General features: G+C 42.3%; 1 protein-coding gene across 1 annotated transcript in view; it reads right to left on the bottom strand.

The window, feature by feature from the left end:
- SFXN5 (sideroflexin 5) overlaps nucleotides 1–18989 on the bottom strand; it is a 166938-nt gene that overhangs the window by 134593 nt on the left and 13356 nt on the right. The window contains exons 2-3 of the mRNA XM_026659548.1: nucleotides 15335–15403; nucleotides 376–453 (exon numbers count right to left, since the gene is read on the bottom strand). Of these exons, the coding sequence (XP_026515333.1) occupies nucleotides 376–453; nucleotides 15335–15403 (147 nt within the window). The remainder of the gene's footprint in view (nucleotides 1–375; nucleotides 454–15334; nucleotides 15404–18989) is intronic.

Here is an 18989-nt window from a genome sequence, read left to right as displayed (position 1 = left end):
ATTATTAGTATTAATGTGACACACACCAAGTTACGATGCCCAATGCCAAAAAGAACATGGAATAGCTAATGTAAGACATCCAGTTCCTTCCAGAAGTAGCCTATACTGGCATTACAACTAATGCCAGATGAGATCCCAGCACTGTGACAATCATCAGCTGTACCATCATTAAGGACTTATTTAAAAAAAAGTAACACTTACTAAAAACAGATCAGCAACAGCTGATAACTTGTGGTAATCATGACAGTACAAACCCAGGAAAGTACCAAACTGGTGATTGGCTACAAAGACATACATGAAATTTGTTTTTCCTTCAGTAAAGTAGTTGTCCATGCACAAGGAGGAACCCAGGAAACAACTGCTCAGATGTATTACCTCTTTGTTAGTGACTCCAGGGGGTAAAGTCCCATGTTTATAATCCTCCAGCAACTGCACAGCTTCTTTAAGATGACTCTGCAAATGCATAACACAATAAAGCATGATCAGTAACATTTGTTCTGCACTGACCCCGTTAGACTGAAGGCTCTGAATCTAGGTTACAGGACCACGTGCAAGTCTTGAAACACACTTCTTTATGCAAGCCTCAGCAGAGGTGTATTTTTTATATATACACATACACATTTAGCACATGTATCTGTATTTGATTTATATTATCAGCTTCTTGAGACAGGGACTGCATCTTCCTCTTTGATTGTACAAGTATCTAATAATTATGTGGGATACACAAAAGAACAAGGAATGCTGGCACAAACGGTATCAGAAAGTCTGTTCAGCTGAAGTCTTCTTAATTAGCGTGATAAATCTGATTTACTATCTCATGAAGGAGGCTGGATTTATGATGCAGCTAGGCAAATACTTTTTTGAAGACAAAATGACCTACTCAGGTGCAATGGACAGTGCATTTATGAGGAATCAATTCATACCTTGCACCAAACTCTGAACTCCAGACACCTTCAAAACACCCACTGAAGTGAAAAGGAGTTTTGCCTACATAAGGACTAAAGGACTGAAAAATACGGTAAAGTAAATTCAAGCCCTTAAGAACTGCAGTAAGAGGCACTAGCCCATATAATTAATCTGTATTATTAAAAGAAAACACACACATACATATATATACACACACAGAGTGGTCACCCTTAAAAATTCAACATCTACCAACAATTATTAAACAGCACGTTTGATTCTGATCTCAGCTACATCAGTGTGGAGCAGGATAACTCCACTGAAGTCAATGCTGTTTCTGCTCTCAAATGGGTGTACCTTCACTGAAATCAAGGCAGTTATCCTGCTTGACACCAACATAAAGGAGATCAGAATCAGGCCCCATATATCTGAGATACAATAATATTTTCATATACTTCAGAACTGATTTAACTGTGCTATCTTGGGTACCAACATGTGGTAGCTGTTGGCAAATGTTGTTATTTTAATGATGACCACTATATTGTCTATATACATATTTGGGACAGATTTTCAGAATCAGTGTTGGCATCTTTCTGCTCCCACTGAAGTTAATGAGATCAGAATTAGGCGAGAGCCGAGGCCTTTTGAAAATCCCACCCATTATACACACATAAACACATACAGAAACAAGCAACTTCCTCATGTTGCACTAAAAGGCAGTTTTTAAATATCTCATGCATTCAAATTATCACAAGTATTGATATTCATGTATTGCTGAATCAAAAAGTCCCATTGGTTCCAGAATATATACCCATATTTAAAGGGGAAGGATGAGCTTGCAATTAAGCACTGGACTGAGACTCGCAGGCCAATTCTTTTGATGTCTGGTAATAAAAAGGGGAAAGTAATCTCCACTCAATTAATCCAAAATGCAGAACAACAAGTCAGGCTGTAAAGGCTGGCTTCAGCGGAGGCCACTGCTTTTCCAGTGCCCTGCCAAACCTGCAGTGAGGCTGCAGAAAATGTCAATAGACTCGGGAAATATTTCTCATTTATTTAAAAACAAAGACAATTCATATTATTTGCCTGGATGATGGATTCCCTGCAGGAACCTTCATGTTTTTAAATGTTACTGTCAGGCTTGTTTAGTTGAACATCCCTGCACTAGCTGTTACAACGATTATTTCGAGATAGGGATGCTTTATAAATAAAGATTTTTTTTTTTTGAACATGATGAAATCTGATTATAATCTACCTAGGTATTTATGGCCCTTCCCATTGTATCATAGATCCTCACAAACATTAATAAGCTTGTCCTTCCAAAAATTAGGCAAGTATCATTACAGCAAATCTTGTTCTTCTATAAACTGGGCTAATTGCTGGCAGATTATTAGTGCCTTTTTGTTGCAAACATCAAAGAATACTTTGTTGTTTTCTTGGAAATGCCAGCAGCTAGGCCAACCCAAAACTGGCAATAAATGAATGACTAGTGCCTTTCAAGCGTTCAGTACATAAATGCATTAATGAAAAAGTGGCAATCCCAGCATTCTACGGAGCAAATGTGTTGTGGATGGATTAATGCCCATTTTTGCATACACTAACCTAATTCCATATATATCCACATATTTTTGGCCTTGGTATTACATTTCGCATTGGCTTACATTTATCAGCAGTGATTCAACACAAGTGTAAAAGTGAGTAGTCTTTGCAAAGACACCTAATGAGGTTTAATTTCAGGAGACATGAAGAAAGAAAGAATTCAGGAAATGTGAACCCTAGAGCAAGCTTCTTCTCTTTAAGCTCTGCAGTGGAGGTCAGTCACGGTTACCGGGCTACCTGCACTGCTGTCCCTGCTCTGGATTTGCCTGAGAGCATCTCCACCGGTGACAAGCTGCTTCTCATGGGGTGGAATCACCCGATTCTCCAACTCTTAGACCAGAGCCTGGGTTGCAGACTCCTGTGCTCACCAGGATTACCTCAGCAGGTCTGACTTCAGATAGGCACCTGCAGTTTTGCCCCTCGGGAATTGTGACAGTGACCACACAGCCTTGTCAAAACAAAGTATTGTTTATTCTTAAGAGTCGGAACACCAAACAGCACGAGACAGCAAGGATTTGAAAACAATAAAATAGCTTAAACACAGGCATATCTACATAGCACTTACCATACTGTCCCCGTCCCCCCACAGTGTTAGCCAGGTACCCCAACTTCTTCAGACTCCTGCCACAGAGACTGTCTCTGTCTCAGCCTGTTCCCTGAATAGCCCCCATCAGCTGACCCTGCTTTCTCTCAAGAGAGGGTCTCTATTTAGTATCCCTTTGATCTTAAGCCCCCAGCCCTGGCAGAATAAGCCTTTCAAATTTGCTGGAGCCACAGCAGGAAGTCCCTTCCTAATTATTAGCCCAGTCATTGTTCTTGCAATGGCCCTTGAAGCATTTGCCCTAGAGATATTTTATTTCTAGTCTTTGTTTTATGGAAAAGCCCCTTTTGACTCAGCTCCAGGAGTCAGATCACAGCCCTTACAGCAGTCGGACAATCATAGAGCATTCAGAGCATTTGTAAGTTAATACAGAGCAGCCTTCGTGTCCTCCACTGTCACTCAAATGTTTTGTCATCCATATATATTCATTTAAGGCAAGTTTTATCAGACACATTACCTGGTAAACTCAAGTCTCTTTTCAGAAAGCACTAGCCTTATCTGAAACCTCCTTGCCCCCCACCCACTTTCTCTGGGAGGTTCTAGAATCACTCTGGATTTATATTTGATCTTGGTTTGGTTTGCTGACTTAATGAAGATAGACTCCAGCAATATGAAGTCACCCTAAACTAGCAGTGTGTTCACTCCGTTCATTGGGTGGGACTGGGATGTGTTGGGACAGGCAGAAGTACTGGAGAGAAACACCACACCCTGCTCCAAAGACTAGGGATTACGTCAGTATCCAGACTCTGGAAAACTGCAGACACACAACTGGAACACACCACAAGGTATTTAAAAAATAATGAAATGATCCTCCTGGAATTAATCATCCAGAGATTTAACTTTTCACAGTCAAGCAGCTTTGATGTGTGAGCGAGGGGAGGAGAGTTTGGGTCCTTTCCTAGCAGGAACTGATTTACTTTACAAAATATACATAATAGTGTCTAGATATGACAACGATGGGCACCTTAAATGCTTACGAGTACGGCTAGTCATATGTCCTGTGGTCAATGCCAGTCACAGATCCCACAATTTTTACAAATAAAAAAAGGACTGTGCGGAATTATTTGTACTTTCGCTTAAATAAACAACAAGAAAAGTGAGCTTTTTAGCCCTTATGGTTCTCAGCATAATCTTCCTAAAGGGAAAAAATGAGGCAGTGCCATCTTCCTAATCCTTCCAGTAGATAGTGCTTCTGTAGAGCATTCCTCCTTTTATATAAAGTGCTTAGAAATGACAGGAAAGATATAAAACCCTATAATTTAGGAATTATAACAAACTCTATCAAAACACCACCAAGTATAAGAATTTTATCAATATCATGTGCATAGTAAAGGTTTATCCTACCTGAATGAGTTTGATTTTTTTTTTAGATAAAAAGGTACCTCATGTATATGAAAACATATGCAGCCCCTTTTGGGAACAAAGTGGGGAGAGAGAGCAACTGAGATAAAATTATGACTTTTGCATTTTTTGTCATGACAAAAATAGATTTTTTTTCCAATTCATCCCCACCCCAGACAACACAATTCTGATACGCATAAAGGAAACGAATATTAAAATGAAACTAAAGAATAGGAGAATCTGATATGGCAATGCAGGATCCAGAGGTGAAAAGTCAAAGACAACTGAATGAATAATAAGTAAAGGATCCAGGGAAAATAACCAATTTTCCCTACAAAGCTCCACAATAAACCAGTATTGCCAGCTCAATATACGGGAGAACCATTCATGCTCATTATTAGTATAGGGGTTTGGGGGGCAGGGTTTTCCACTGAAATTACCTACACTGTGTGCCTTGCAAATTATCTACACAGAACAGCATGTAACTTTGAATGAAAGTCTAAAGTAAATAAATGAATGGATCTGTGTTCTATTTTTTTCCTCTTCTCTTGAGGAAATCTTAGTAGTTACTATAACAACCCTGGCTGGATCTCATCTTGTTTAGTACAGCAACAAACAGAAACAAAAAAGCCCAAGTTTTGCTTTTAAACTTGCAGTCTCCTTAAAAGTCTCCTTCTGGCTCAGCAGGCAAAAAATAACTAAGGCTTTATGAAAGGAAAGAGCCTCCAAACAAAATAGGTTGTGAAAGATTGCAAAAGGCTTAAAAAGAATTTATGAGTGTCCTAGAACAAACAAAAATGTAAAACACAGTGATCCTACTAAGAATATGAAAGGCACTTGGTTTAGAACTGTTCAGATTGTTTTAATAAAATATTAACTGCCCCCAAACTTTTCTAATACAGAGTTAAGATTAACCAGCAATGCCTCATGTAATTCCAGAATGCTGAGTGCACCTGTTCTTTAAACCAGAACCTGTGCTCTCAGAGCAAAACTTCCCGAAGAAGCCCCCACGGAATGGAGGCAGAGAGCACCCAATGTGCACCACACAAATTCTCAGAAAGCTGTGGGAATCAGGACTCTTAACTCTCAGCATATGGCTGCTGCTCACGTTCAATAGCCACAGCGTAGCACCTTGAGCTATCCAATTATTTGTCTGCCTGAAAACACTGGCTTGTAACAGAGCCCCAGACCTGCTGCAAATACGCACATTTACTTTCTCTGGCTCGTCAACTTGGATTGAGCCACGGTGTAGAGACAACTTTTAACCCGAATAACTTTTAAAATATTGCTTCCTCAGAGGGGCAGTAGGTGCTGAGATCAATTTTGAGTAGGTTATATCAGTTTGGGGAGGATCAGTCCCTAAATTGATCCTCAGTTGTGTGCAAAAAAAACAAAAACAAAAAAAAGTTGTAATATCAAAACGATATGATTCTTATATTATTTGGAGGGGAAGGGGCCATATCTAGAGAGCTCCTTGTTCAAGTGACCTCAAATTTGGACCAGTAAGTCTACCATGGATGTCCAGAAGGCACTGCAATTTTCATGACAATCCAATCAAACGTGGATTTTACATAACTTAGAAAAATCAGGTATTGAACATTAAGCTAGTCTCATCCGTAACTACAGTAGGGCTACCGCACCACTAGAATGATTCATTGGGGATTGAACAGCTCAGGGGATTGATCATGGGATAAGAAGCCTTCAGATGCCTGGTTCAGATTCACTACAGTCCAATAGTGACTGAAGGCTATTTGGCAGTCTTAATCCAATTCCTAGCTGGCAAATGTCCACCTTATAAATGGACTTTCTTGATGTCTGTCTCAGCAGAAAGGTTGAGGGCTCAACGGGTCATGGAATCTGAACTAGAGGTTTTACCACCAGATCCAGGTTGAGAAATAGTGGCAATGGGGTATGCCAGGGACCAAGTGCATTGGCACTGTCTGTGAGATATCAATTCTGAGGATACTCAGAAGACTGCAGGATTATCAGACTGGTACCTTTTCACTGAATCATAGGATTGGAAGGGTGTGGACTCTGCTTAAAGGGTTCTAGATGCTTTTTGACCTATGTTTCTCCAGCATTTAATGACAGAGCTAATTAGACTCAAGAGTCATAGAATCATAGGACTGGAAGGGACCTCGAGACATCACCTAGTCCAGTCCCCTTCACTCATGGCAGGACTAAGGATTATCTAGACCATCCCTGACAGGTGTTTGTCTAACCTGCTCTTAAAAATCTCCAATGATGGACATTCCACAACATCCTTGAGCAATTTATTCCAGTGCTTAAGTTTTTCCTAATGTCCAACCTAAACCGCCCTTGCTGCAATTTAAACCCATTACTTCTTGTCCTATCCTCAGAGGTTAAGGAGAACAATTTTTCTCACTCCTCCTTGTAACAACCTTTTATGTACTTGAAAACTGTTGTGTGCCCTCTCAGTTCTCTCTTTTCCAGACTAAACGAACCCAATTTTTTCAATCTTCCCTCATAGGTCATGTTCTTCCTGAGCAAGCAATGGTTTTGACCTCACAAAAAGAAGTTTGCTTCACTGAACTTCATGCTGACTTTATAGAAAGCATGTTCATGAATCATTTGCTCATGTTAACTTAGTGGCAAGTCAATGGACCAGCGAAGGATTAAAATCCTGAAAAAACATTCACAGTGAATTCAGTTGTCAGAGGCACAACAGCCTTTTTCTTAGCTTTTTATGAGGCAAACACCTCTGAACAGCTGCTCAGTTTTTGCATCATGCTGAATATTATTACATAAAGACACTTGTGGGCCACCTCCTGATCCATTGAAGCCCATCGGGGTTTTGCAATAGGATTTGGCCCTACAGGATGCGGAGGGTTCTCCTGCCCTAGTGAAGAGCGATGGATCATGACTAAGAATGTCTTCTTTTGAAGTCGGTCTTTTAAAAATGCCTTTGGAAGGCACTTATGGGTCAGTGGAGCAACTCCAGATTTACACGGGTGTAACTGACAGCAGAATTTATCATGGGATTTTTGAAGGTGGTCAGGGGCCCAGTTTTATGGGTCACAGATTCCAAGGACAGAAAGGACCATTCTGATCATCTAGTCTGACCTCCTGTATAACACAGGCCATAGAACTTCCCCAAAATAATTCCTAGAGCAGATCTTTTAGAGTGAGACACATCCAATCTTGATTTAAAAATCGTCAGTGATGGAGAATCCACCACAATCCTTGGTAAATTGTTCCAATGGTTAATTACCCTCACTGTTAAAAATGCACGCTTTATTTCCAGTCCAAATTTGTTGAGCTTCAACTTCCAGCTACTGGAGCATTTTTTATCTTTCTCTGCTAGACTGAAAAGCCCATTATTAAATATTTGTTCCCTACGTAGGTACTTATAGCCTGTGATCAAGTCGTCCCTTAACCTTCTCTTTGTTAAACTAAATCGATTGAGCTCCTTGACTCTATCACGATCAGGCGTGTTTCTAATCCTTTAATCAGTCTCGTGACTCTTCTCTCAACCCTCTCCAATTTATCAACATTCTTCTTAAATTGTGGGCACCAGAACTGGAAACATTGTTCCAGCAGCAATGGCACCAGTGCCAAATATAGAGGTAAAATAACCTCTCTACTCCTGCTCAAGATTCCCTTATTTATCCATCCAAGGATATAGAAAGAGGACACTGTAGTAAGGTGCTGCCCAGTATGCGTTCTCCTCCAGAAAACCATGCAGGCATATTTAAATTGCAACTACAGTCCATATATAAATCGGGTGGGCAAACTACAGCCCATGGGGTGGGCAAACTCTAGCCCTGAGTGACGTAGTTAAGCCTATCGTTGTAGCCAGCGTTAGATTGACTGAAGAATTCCTCCGTTGACCTAGCTACTGCCTCTCAGAAAGGCAAATCATAACTACAGCAACAGGAGAACCCCTCCCATCGCAGTCGTGAGCATCTACACTGAAGCGCTACAGTGGCGCAACTGGAACTGTGCCGCTGCAGCATTTCTAATGAAGAGTCGGTGAATGTCACCTCTGTGCAGAGAACCAGCACAAGCCCCCTTACATCCCACTTCAACAGCACAATCCCTGATCTGACGTGGAGCATGCGTCCGGTGCTGACACACTGCACAGCAGGGTTCAGATCTGATCTGCTAAGAGTACAAAGAGGTGGTTCTTCTAGCTGACAGCAGCACCACAAACTCAACCTAGCAGAGCTGGATTTCCAGATCCTCTTTCTGCCATTTATGCAATCACTGATAAAAAACAGAAATTATTATAACTGACGATTCTGCTGATGATACGCAGGGCAGACTAGAATCCAGCCTACTCTACTGTATTCAATCTCCAGTGAGAGATAACACGAACAAGAAACTTTTTGCCAGCGTAAAACCAGCAGACGTGACAGTGAATAATCACAGACGGCAGATCTGCTGAGTAAGAAGGTATCGTTCATATATGTGATCACGATCCCACTTTGGACCTAAGTATGGGGGCTGAGGATGCTCAGAATCATGCAGGGTTGAGCCCTTAATACTGATGTAGGGAGAGACAGAGCTTCTTCGTTCAGACAGAGCATAAGGGAAGACAGATAAAACATGGTCCTTCTGAATGCAACTTGACTCTTAATTCTTATTTAACTTTTGCTTTATTATAAGCTTTCTTAAATGAAGGGCCTCTCCTGCAGTGTGTTAACAGTCTGTCTAGGTAAATGTCACATGGAATAAATTAGGCTTATAAAAATATCTGCCGATCCCCATTGCTTCCTCTGATGGGGCTTAATTACATAGCAATTTAAAGTATTATTCCAATCATTTTAATCTCACACTTTTCAGAAAATAGGCATGTCGCCCACCAAGAGGTTTCGCATAGTCTCAACTACAAGAATAGCTGGGCCTGACCTCAGCAGTGCAATGTTTTCTGCTTATTAGGAAAGTTTGAAATTTGTTGCCGGGAAAATTATTTTGTCAGAAAGTCAGAAGTCACATGGATTAGTACATAAGAATTCCTTTGTCTTTAAGGCTTATGTGTAATGTTAAGGGTTGAAGCCTAGATGTCAGTGTGACAGATGCATTAAAAGTATGTAAAATTAGTAGATTTTGGATAGATCACCACAAGGCAGCATGGCCTAGTGGACTTGAACAGAGACATGCAGAGTGTGGAAATCCTGAGTTCTAATCCCAGCTCTGCCACTTGCTTTCCATCACAGTTTACTCATTTTAAATGTAATTATATCATAACGTAATACCGATTACCTACCTCACGGTGAGGATGAGTTAATATTTGAGGCCCTCAAAAATGCAAGGCACTCAATAAATATTAAGAACCTACATCAGCAGAGTCAATTTTAATCTCATAATTTTGTAATGCATAAGTGTCAACGCTGCAATAATCATCTTCATAGCACCTTTCATTCTAACAAAGCCCCAAACTTTTCATAAACTTTACCAATGGACTATAGTTCAAGCTCATCCACGATGCAATTCCATTTGGCTTTCCCATGCAGAGGAATCACTTTGCTGAACATGAAAATACAGCCACCTCTGGGAAGGAATGCTGCAACTGCCTAGCAATACAATACAGTTTAGAAAAGGAAATGGAAAATATCCATCTGAAACTGCTGTGGAATTAATAATAATCTTCGCCGTTCTCATTAGAAAGCTCATTTGTCCATTTCTTTCCTCTGATACTGGGCTCCTCCGAGACAAACAACAATCCTTTTGTTCCTTGAGAAGAACTCCAGGCCCGAAAGATGTAGCCATCTGTCAGCAGGAAAGGGCTTTCTACATATGGCTGTGTTCTATCTTTTACTTTTCCAGACATTTCTAGATTTCATTCCCCATTTAGAGTATAAAACAGAACAGAATGGCTTTTTATATTTACACTCTAAATATTTCAGAGCAGTGAGTCAGACACCAATAGTGCAGCAACTGCGTAGACGAACAAAGCAGATTGTACATGCTTCGGGGTTCTTTACGTGATCCTAGATATTAATATCTGTTTTACTGAGAAAGAGATTAACCAAGAGAAAAGAGTTAATGTTGCTCTATGATGTGCTGCAGAGGGTTCATGGGAGCTTCAGTATACTCCAGTAATTCCATCCACAAAACGAGAGAGATGATCAGTTTCACTTTCTGGGAATCTGCTAAACTATCCCAGAGAGATCATCATGATATGATAAGGTTTAACTAGCATGGTTTCTGCAGAGGGAAATAATGTCTCATTAACTTATTGGAATTCTTTGAAGGTGTCAGTAATGTGGTGGATAAAGGAGAACCAGTTGACATAATTTATTTAAAGTTCCTAAAGGCCTTTGACAAGGTCCCTCATAAGAGTCTACTAAAGAAGGTAAGTAATCATGGGGTGGGGTGGGGTGGGATGGGTCAAGTTTATCATGGAGCAAAGCTGGCTAGACGGCAGAAAACAAAGAGAAGGAATGAATGGTTAATTTTAATCATGAAAAAAGGTTAGCAACCCCGCCACCGGGGGGGGGGGGGGGGGGGTCAGAAGGTTAATGGTTCCATATTAGGTCCAATGTTCAATATATTTATAAACAATTTGGAAAAAAGGGGAGTAGCAGCAAGGGGGAAAAAAAACTTTGTAGCTGACACAACTACTATGTTAGTCAAGTATAGAGAAGACTAAGGCTATGTCTACACTACAGCCTATGTTGGCATAACTTACGTCGCTCAGGGGTATGAATAAACCACCCCCCTGAGCAACATAAGTTACACCGATATACGTGCTCATGTGCCCAGCGCTAAGTCAACAGGAGAGCTCTCTCCTGTCGGCATAGAGCATCTTCACCAGACAAACTGCGCCGCTGCAGCGTGGTACCCGTAAACATGCCCTAAGAAACTTCAAAGGGCCTTCACCAAGCCAGGTGACTGGGCAACAAGCTGGCAGATGAAATTCAATCTTGACACATGAAAAGTAATCACATTGGAAGGAAAAATCTGAGCTCCTCATACACCTTCCAGGATTCTAAATTAATAGTATCCGCGTTGGAAAAGAACTTAGGTGTCGTTATGTACAGGTCAGTGATGACCTCTGCTCAATCCACAGCTGCAGTCAAAAAAAGCCAGAAAGATGTTAGGATGGATAAGGAATGGGATGGAGAATAACACAGAGACGATTCTAATGCCATTATATAAATCAGTGATGCACTTTCACACTGTGTGCGGTATTGCTCACCATATCTCAAAAAAGGACATTGCAGAATTAGAGAGGTTTCAGAAATATGTAATGAGAATTATTAGAGGCATGGAAAAGCTCTCAAAAGAAGATTTTAAAAATAGATTGGGATGGATTATCTTAGAAAAGAGAAGAACAACAGAAGACTCAATAAAATATACAAAATAATGAAGGGTCTTAAGAAGGTAGCACAGATTCTGCTTCCACAGTCTCATGACGCAAGAACAAAGGGACATTCAAAAAAATGCTAGGCAATAAACTCACAAATTATAAAATAAAATACTTTTTTCAGATACAGCATATTTACACAGTGGAACTCACTGCCACAGGATGTCAGTGAGGCCAAGAACTTAGACTGATTCAAAGGGGGATTGGATATTTCTATAGATAAGAAGACTACCCAGATTTATAACAGTTAATGCTTTAAAAGAGAGCTTTGCTGCTTCAGGGTTCAAGCCCATCTCTAATCCTGAGGAGGTAGGAGGAAACCTTAATGATGGGGAGGACAGGGTGGGTTTCTACTGAGAGTCTTTGTTTTTTCACGCCCCCATTAACAAAGAAAAAAGTTCCTACTAAGAACTTCTGCATCAGGTTGATAACATAAAGGAAATTAAACTATGAAATTTCTCTGTACAGTTGAAAAAAGAAAACTTTTTTGCTGCACCTCTTGGGCCCAGTTCTGATCTCATCAAAAATGGATTCACGTTTGTGTCACTCCGTTTAGTTCAGCCAAGTCACTCCCAATTTGAGTGTTGCAGAGAATACACAGTAATGCACAGTGGACATTTATTTCCCCCCAGTATGCATTACTTCACATTTATCAACAGTGAATTTAATGTTAAATAACTACAGCATCAAGCCTTAATTTGTAGTAATTTTTCTATTTCCACATGCATGGTCATGTTCTCTTTATATACCAATTTAAGTGTTAGTGAAAGCCATTGAATTCACAAGTAACAGCATCTCTTTCAACCTGATTTATCTTGCCAGTTTGATGGCTCACAGGCATCCTCATGAGACTGTAAACCTCTCTTTTGCGAGTAGGTTATTTCTTCAGACTGTGTTCCACATCAAGGACACTGCCTTTTGAAAATTGGATTTCATATTTCATCCAAACTTGTGTTTTTATAAGTGAAGCCATAAACTTCGATTTTATGGCATGAGAACAGCAGTTTGATTCTCTGCGGTTCTCTTGGACAGGAATCTAAAGAGAACTCAGGTGAACTATCCAATAGCTTTATGTCTTTGAATGAAACCGATCGATTCTGGAAAAAAGACATTTAAAACGCTGCTGGGCACGTTTTCAGTATGGTGTGCAAAGAACTGGATCCAGACTGCCACTGACTTTAACGGACAGTTCAGCTGCCAGTGCTCTGCATAATGCGCTGAAATTCAATTTACATCCATGGCTGCATTTGCCACACAAAAAGTGTGAATTTCCTATCGTGTCATCCCCTAGACAGGAGTATGCAGCATTGTTTAAGATCCACCAACTGAAATATATCTTTTGGGGAAAATAATCTTTAAGGTCAATAATTCTATTAAATATTAAATGCAAAAAAATTTTAATGTCAATCTCAATGACAAATTTAATGCACATAAATCAGGTAAAATTAGAGTGTTTTTATAACCAGGAAAGTCACTATGTAAAAATGCCAACTTCTTACTCAGAAGATGTGCTTGCTGCCCTGTGCTTACTCAGGGTATGTCTACTCTACCCGCCGGATCGGCGGGCAGCGATTGATCCAGCGGGGGTCGACTTATCGCATCTAGTCTAGACACGATAAATCAATCTCCGAGCGCTCTCCCGTCAACTCCTGTACTCCACCACTGCGAGAGGCGCAGGCGGAGTCAACGGGGGAGCGGCAGCAGTTGACTCACCGTGAAGACACCACGGTAACTCTATCTAAGTATGTCGACTTCAGCTATGTTACTCACGTAGCTGAAGTTGCGTAACTTAGATTGATCCCTCTCCCCCTCCCTCCACCCCTCCAGTGTAGACCAGACATCAGAATTCTATCTTCTAACTTTAACAGCATAATATCTTTTTACGACATTTTATGACTCTGGTGAGCATCACAAGCCAAACACTGCTGTACAGTGGGGAGTGAGCTATTTCTATTCTGGCTCTTGCTGCATCAGTAGAATTGTTAACTAACCTCCAATTGCAGAATCTTTATTTCAGGTGACACTGCACAAGCTAGGAAAGACCCAGGTTGACTTTCAGATCCTGGATGAATTTGTGGGACTGTCAGTTAGAAAATAGAAAAAGGTTTTTACCTGTAAACTAAATAAGTGTCATCTGAAGACACAGAGATGATCAACAAGGAACTTCATAGTGCCATTTGTTCAAGAGTCACTTCTCAGAGTACAGACACACTTTTAGGTTTCCACAGCAACCTTAAAAATGACCTCTAACAGATTTTATTTTATTATTTTTTTAATTTGGACTTGTGCCCTTTACTGCTCCTCTGATGTGTAAAGGCTTGAAACGGTTTTTTGTTAGTTTGTTTGGGGGAGCTGTTCCACTTAGAAATACAAGGAATATCAAGTCTGGTCTTCCCTTTTTGCTAAAGAATCTCTGGGAGGTCTTGGGGATGTTTATTGTGAGCTCTTCTACTTTGACTGAAAGGACAAAGGAAATTGGCTCTGAATTTCATGGTTTTTGTGCAATTACAGCCTCATCCTGAATGGTAGAAAGCATCTTCAACTCTCATTGAAGTCAAAAGGAACTGAGCATGCTTTGCACTTGACAGAATTGGACCCTCAAAACAATGCTAATGTTATATCAGTGGACTCTCTTGCACTTAAGCATTTCTCTCTCCTTCTCTCTTTTAAACCAAATCTATCAATGTCATAACTATAAAGGGAAGGGTGGCTGCTCTCCTGTGTACAGTGCTATGGAATCCCTCCTAGCCAGAGACTCCAAATCCTTTTACCTGTAAAGGGTTAAGAAGCTCGGGTAACCTGACTGACACCTGACCTTAAGGACCAATAAGGGGACAAGATACTTTCAAATCTTGGGGGGGGAAAGGCTTTTGTTTTGTGTCCTTTGTTTAAGGGGTTGTTCGCTCTTGGGACTGAGAGGGACCAGACATCAATCCAGGTTCTCCCCATCTTTCTAAACAAGTCTCTCCTATTTCAAACTTGTAAGTAAAAAGCCAGGCAAGGCGTCTTAGATTTACTTTGTTTTCTCAACTTGTAAATGTACCTTTTACCAGAGGGTTTATCTTTGTTTGCTGTACTTTGAACCTAAGACAGAGGGGGGTCCTCTGAGCTCTTTAAGTTTGATTACCCTGTATAGTTATTTTCCATACTGATTTTACAGAGATGATTTTTACCTTTTTCTTTAATTAAAAGCCTTCTTTTTTAAGAACCAGATTGATTTCTCCTTGTTTTAAGATCCAAGGGGGTTTGGATCTGTATTCACCAGGAGTTGGTGAAAGGAGGGTGGGAGGAAGGAGGGGGGATGGTTAATTTCTCCTTGTTTTAAGATCCAAGGGGGTTTGGATCTGTGTTCACCAGGGAATTGGTGAAAGGTTTCTCAAGGCTTCCCAGGAAGGGAATTCTTGAGATGGTGGCAGCGGACCAGAGCTAAGCTGGTAGATAAGCTTAGAAGTTTTCATGCAGGCCCCTACATTTGTACCCTAAAGTTCAAAGTGGGGATACAGCCTTGACAATCAAATAAGCAGTATCTCAGAGATTAAACAATGTAAATACATTACCTCTGTAACAAAGAGAGTGCGGGGGTCAACGATGTCCAAGAAGTGTCTGAATCGGCCATAAAACGAAGTCTGGAGGACAGAAAGAAAGAGAGTTAGACAAGACGTTCCTTTGTAAAGCAGAAAGGCATTTTATTGTTATTTCCTCTGGAGAACTAGGTAGTATCTAGGAATGCTATTTACTAAAAAGCTGACAAGATGTCTCTTCTTTATAAGCTCTCTATAATGGACAAGGAGATCATCCAATCTAAGCTTTGAGGCTCTGAACAAGTACATGGACGCCAGATTAAACGAAACTGTCATCAAAATGCAGTTTATTTCCACAACTGAACAACAGAAATATTTTTCACAATTTAAGGAGGAAAAGATATTTTTAAACATCCCCCTAAAGTTTGCAACCAGAGCTCCCAATCCTGCAAAGGACCAGATGTGGGGGCACTGCCACTGCTGCACCTGCAGAGTCCTTTGCAAGATCGGGGCTCAGCATACTGAAGAGTCATGCTAGCACAGGGGTAGGCAACCTATGGCACGCGTGCCGAAGGCAGCATGCGAGCTGATTTTCAGTGTCACTCACACTGCCCGGGTACTGGCCACCAGTCCGGGGGGCTCTGCATTTTAATTTAATTTTAAATGAAGCTTCTTAAACATTTTAAAAACCTTATTTACTTTACATACAACAATAGTTTAGTTAAATATATAGACTTATAGAAAGAGACCTTCTAAAAACATTAAAATGTATTACTGGCACGCGAAACCTTAAATTAGAGTGAATAAATGAAGACACGGCACACCACTTCTGAAAGGTTGCTGACCCCTGTGCTAGCACATGAGAACCTGGAAGTGAAATTGTTGTGCCCATTTTCATCATCCAAGCTGCCAGGTGTAAATTAAATGAAATTCTCTAATTTTTAGTAATCTCAGGTGAATCAGAAACACAGTTAAGGGCTTCTTGTTTTTTTTTTCTAAAATAAGTTTTAACCTAATAGTACTGGGTGCTTTACAGAACACACACACGGCCCTTGCCTGGGAGATCTTATGCTGTATGAAGCAGTCTATAGTGATTTTGCTAATTCGAAGAGCCTGATCAGTACATGCAAGGACTGAAATGTTTTTTCAGGTCTCTAAACTTGATTAATGAAGGTCAGGATGTACAAGCTTTTCCTAACCAATTGCCATTTTGGTACTGTGCTATTTTAGATGACTGCAGGCAAGTTTTAACTGGCCATTAACTTACATTTTTCATTATCACACACTCCTGGACCATGAATTATTAGCAGTAAATATTTATATTATGTTAGTACTCAAAGGCCCCAATCAGGATTAGAGGCCCTTGTGCTACACAAACACAAAGCCTTTATAATCTAAATGACATAAACAGAAAAATCTCAAGAATGTGGATACAACATTCAAACAAATGAAGATGGTGAAGAATTGGCACAGCTTTGGTGATTACATATATTGGAATTCCCTCTGCATCTCTTCTGACTCACTCCAATGCAGAGGAACTCCACTAATTCTGCTCGCCTCTGCAGAAAAAAAAAAAAACTATTTTCCAGGGGCACAGATTACAGAGTGAATTGGACTTTGAACACTCATTACTAGTCTCTTGCACTCGGCAGCGGGTGTCACTGATACTCCTGAGGGCATTCTACACCCAAAAATTAAAATTTTTGCGAAATTCTTGAGGCTCAGTGAAGGGTCTCGATATGAGGGGGTCTGGATGCCTGCGGGTTGGGCGGATGTGGGAGCAGCTCCCTGTACAGGGGTCCATCCCTCTGAAGCTGAGGAGCGATGGGTGCAGGAAGTTGGGGGGTTGTTTGCGGAGCTTCCTGCAGTTGGGGGAGAAATCTGGGGGTGGGTCTGACCCACCCCAGGATGCCATGTAGGGGAAGAAGAAGTCCTGTCCTCCTCAGACCAGCTGGGACTAGCAGCTGAGCCCATCACATGGTAGGAGTTGTTGATGTCACCAGGCATCACCCCAGGTGACTCAGGAGGGTGGAAAATGGTGATGCCTGGTGACATCAACAGAGTCACCAGCTGCGTCTTCCCCAGTCCCACCTCCTGCCCCACAGTGATTTACCTCTCTGCCGGCTGCCCTGGGCACCCGAAACAAACTGCTGGGGAGGGTCACATGACGGCTCTTGTGGCTTCCCTTTGCTTCCCCATCAGAAAGTTATTTTTCTGTAGGGACACAAAGAAATATGTGGGGCACAGTATTCCCCCAGGAGTACACTGAGAAGCACTTGTATCCAAAGGACACAGCACTTGTTGAATGATTCGGCAGCTCCTGATGCTGGTAGTTGTCATGATTATGGTATATTGAAAACTGCATTAAAATTATGAGCTGTCACTTTAAACCCTAAGGCAGGGGTCTCAAACTCCTGACCGGCGGGCCATCTGCAGCCCACGAGCCTCCCCAATGTGGCCCGTGGGGCTCCAGCAGTTTTGGGGCCGGGTCTCTCCCACCTGCTGGCCCCGGGTGCTCCCCCCTCAGGGGCCCCGGCAGCGCAGCAGAGCTGAGCGGCGTCTGCCTGCTCGCTCCAGTGGCTGCCGGCCCCTCCCTGTGGACCAGGGGCAGGGCAGGGTGGGGCGGGGTTGTGCCTCTACGCGCTGCCCCCGCCCCAAGCGCCCCTGCAGCCAATGGGACATGCGGGGACGGTGCCTGGGGGCAGAAGCGCGCAGAGGCCCCCCGGCCCGCCCCGCCTTGGAGCCCCAGGTAAGCGCCACACTCCCTCCCCCCTCCCAGAGACTGCACCCCACCCCGTCCCCACATACCCCCTCCCACCCACAAACTCCCTCCCAGAGCCTGCACCGCCTTCCCCCACACCCCCCACCCACCCCCAACCCCCCCCCCAGCCCCCAAACTCCATCCCAGAGCCTGCACCCCAGACACCCTCCCACACCCAAACTCCCTCCCAGAGCCCAACTTCTCACGCATTCTGCACCCAAACTCCCTCCCAGAGCCTACACCCCAATCCCCTACCCCAGACCTCCTCCCACACCAAAACTCCATCCCAGAGCCTTAGGCAGGTGGGGGGGTGGAGTTTTTTGGGGGGCAGAGTTTTTGGGGGGCAGGTTCTGGGCAGCATGAGTGACACTGGCCCGCTGGGAGGATTTGAGGACTGGCACTGGCCCTAATGTAAATTGAGTTTGAGACCCCTGCCCTAAGGGGTTGTCTGGTCCTGCTTGCAGGGTAGGGAGTTCTGTAGGGAAGTGTGCAATTTGTGTCCTCAGCAGTTTGCAGACAGAAACCTAGTGTAAACAGGGTTGCCAACTGACTAATCACATAAACCCAAACACCCTTGCCCTGTCCCTGTGCCTAGGAGCCAGAGGGATGTGCTGGTCACTTCCAGGAGCCGCGCAGACCCAGGGCAGGTAGGGAGCCTACCTTAGCCCCGCTGCGCCACCAACTGGACTTTGGCCCATTAAAATCTCCTGGATTGCCTTTAACAGTCACTGGGAGATTGAGGCCAATTCCGGGAGACTCCCTGCCAATCTGGGGGGGTTGACAACCCTAAGTATAAGGGGGATGAGTTGTACCTCTCTGTTCGGGGAGCAGAGTGCATTCTCTCTCTCTCTCTCTCTCTCTCTGTTTTGGGTTCTTGTGTGTTATTCTAAGAAATAAAGTAGTGTCATGTTGCAACTTTCTAGCAAGAGT

The sequence above is a fragment of the Terrapene carolina genome, unplaced genomic scaffold (assembly GCF_002925995.2).
Source record: "Terrapene carolina triunguis isolate 2854851 unplaced genomic scaffold, T_m_triunguis-2.0 Scaffold633, whole genome shotgun sequence".
Taxonomy (NCBI): Eukaryota; Metazoa; Chordata; order Testudines; family Emydidae; genus Terrapene; species Terrapene triunguis.
This window is presented reverse-complemented; position numbering and strand designations above follow the sequence as displayed.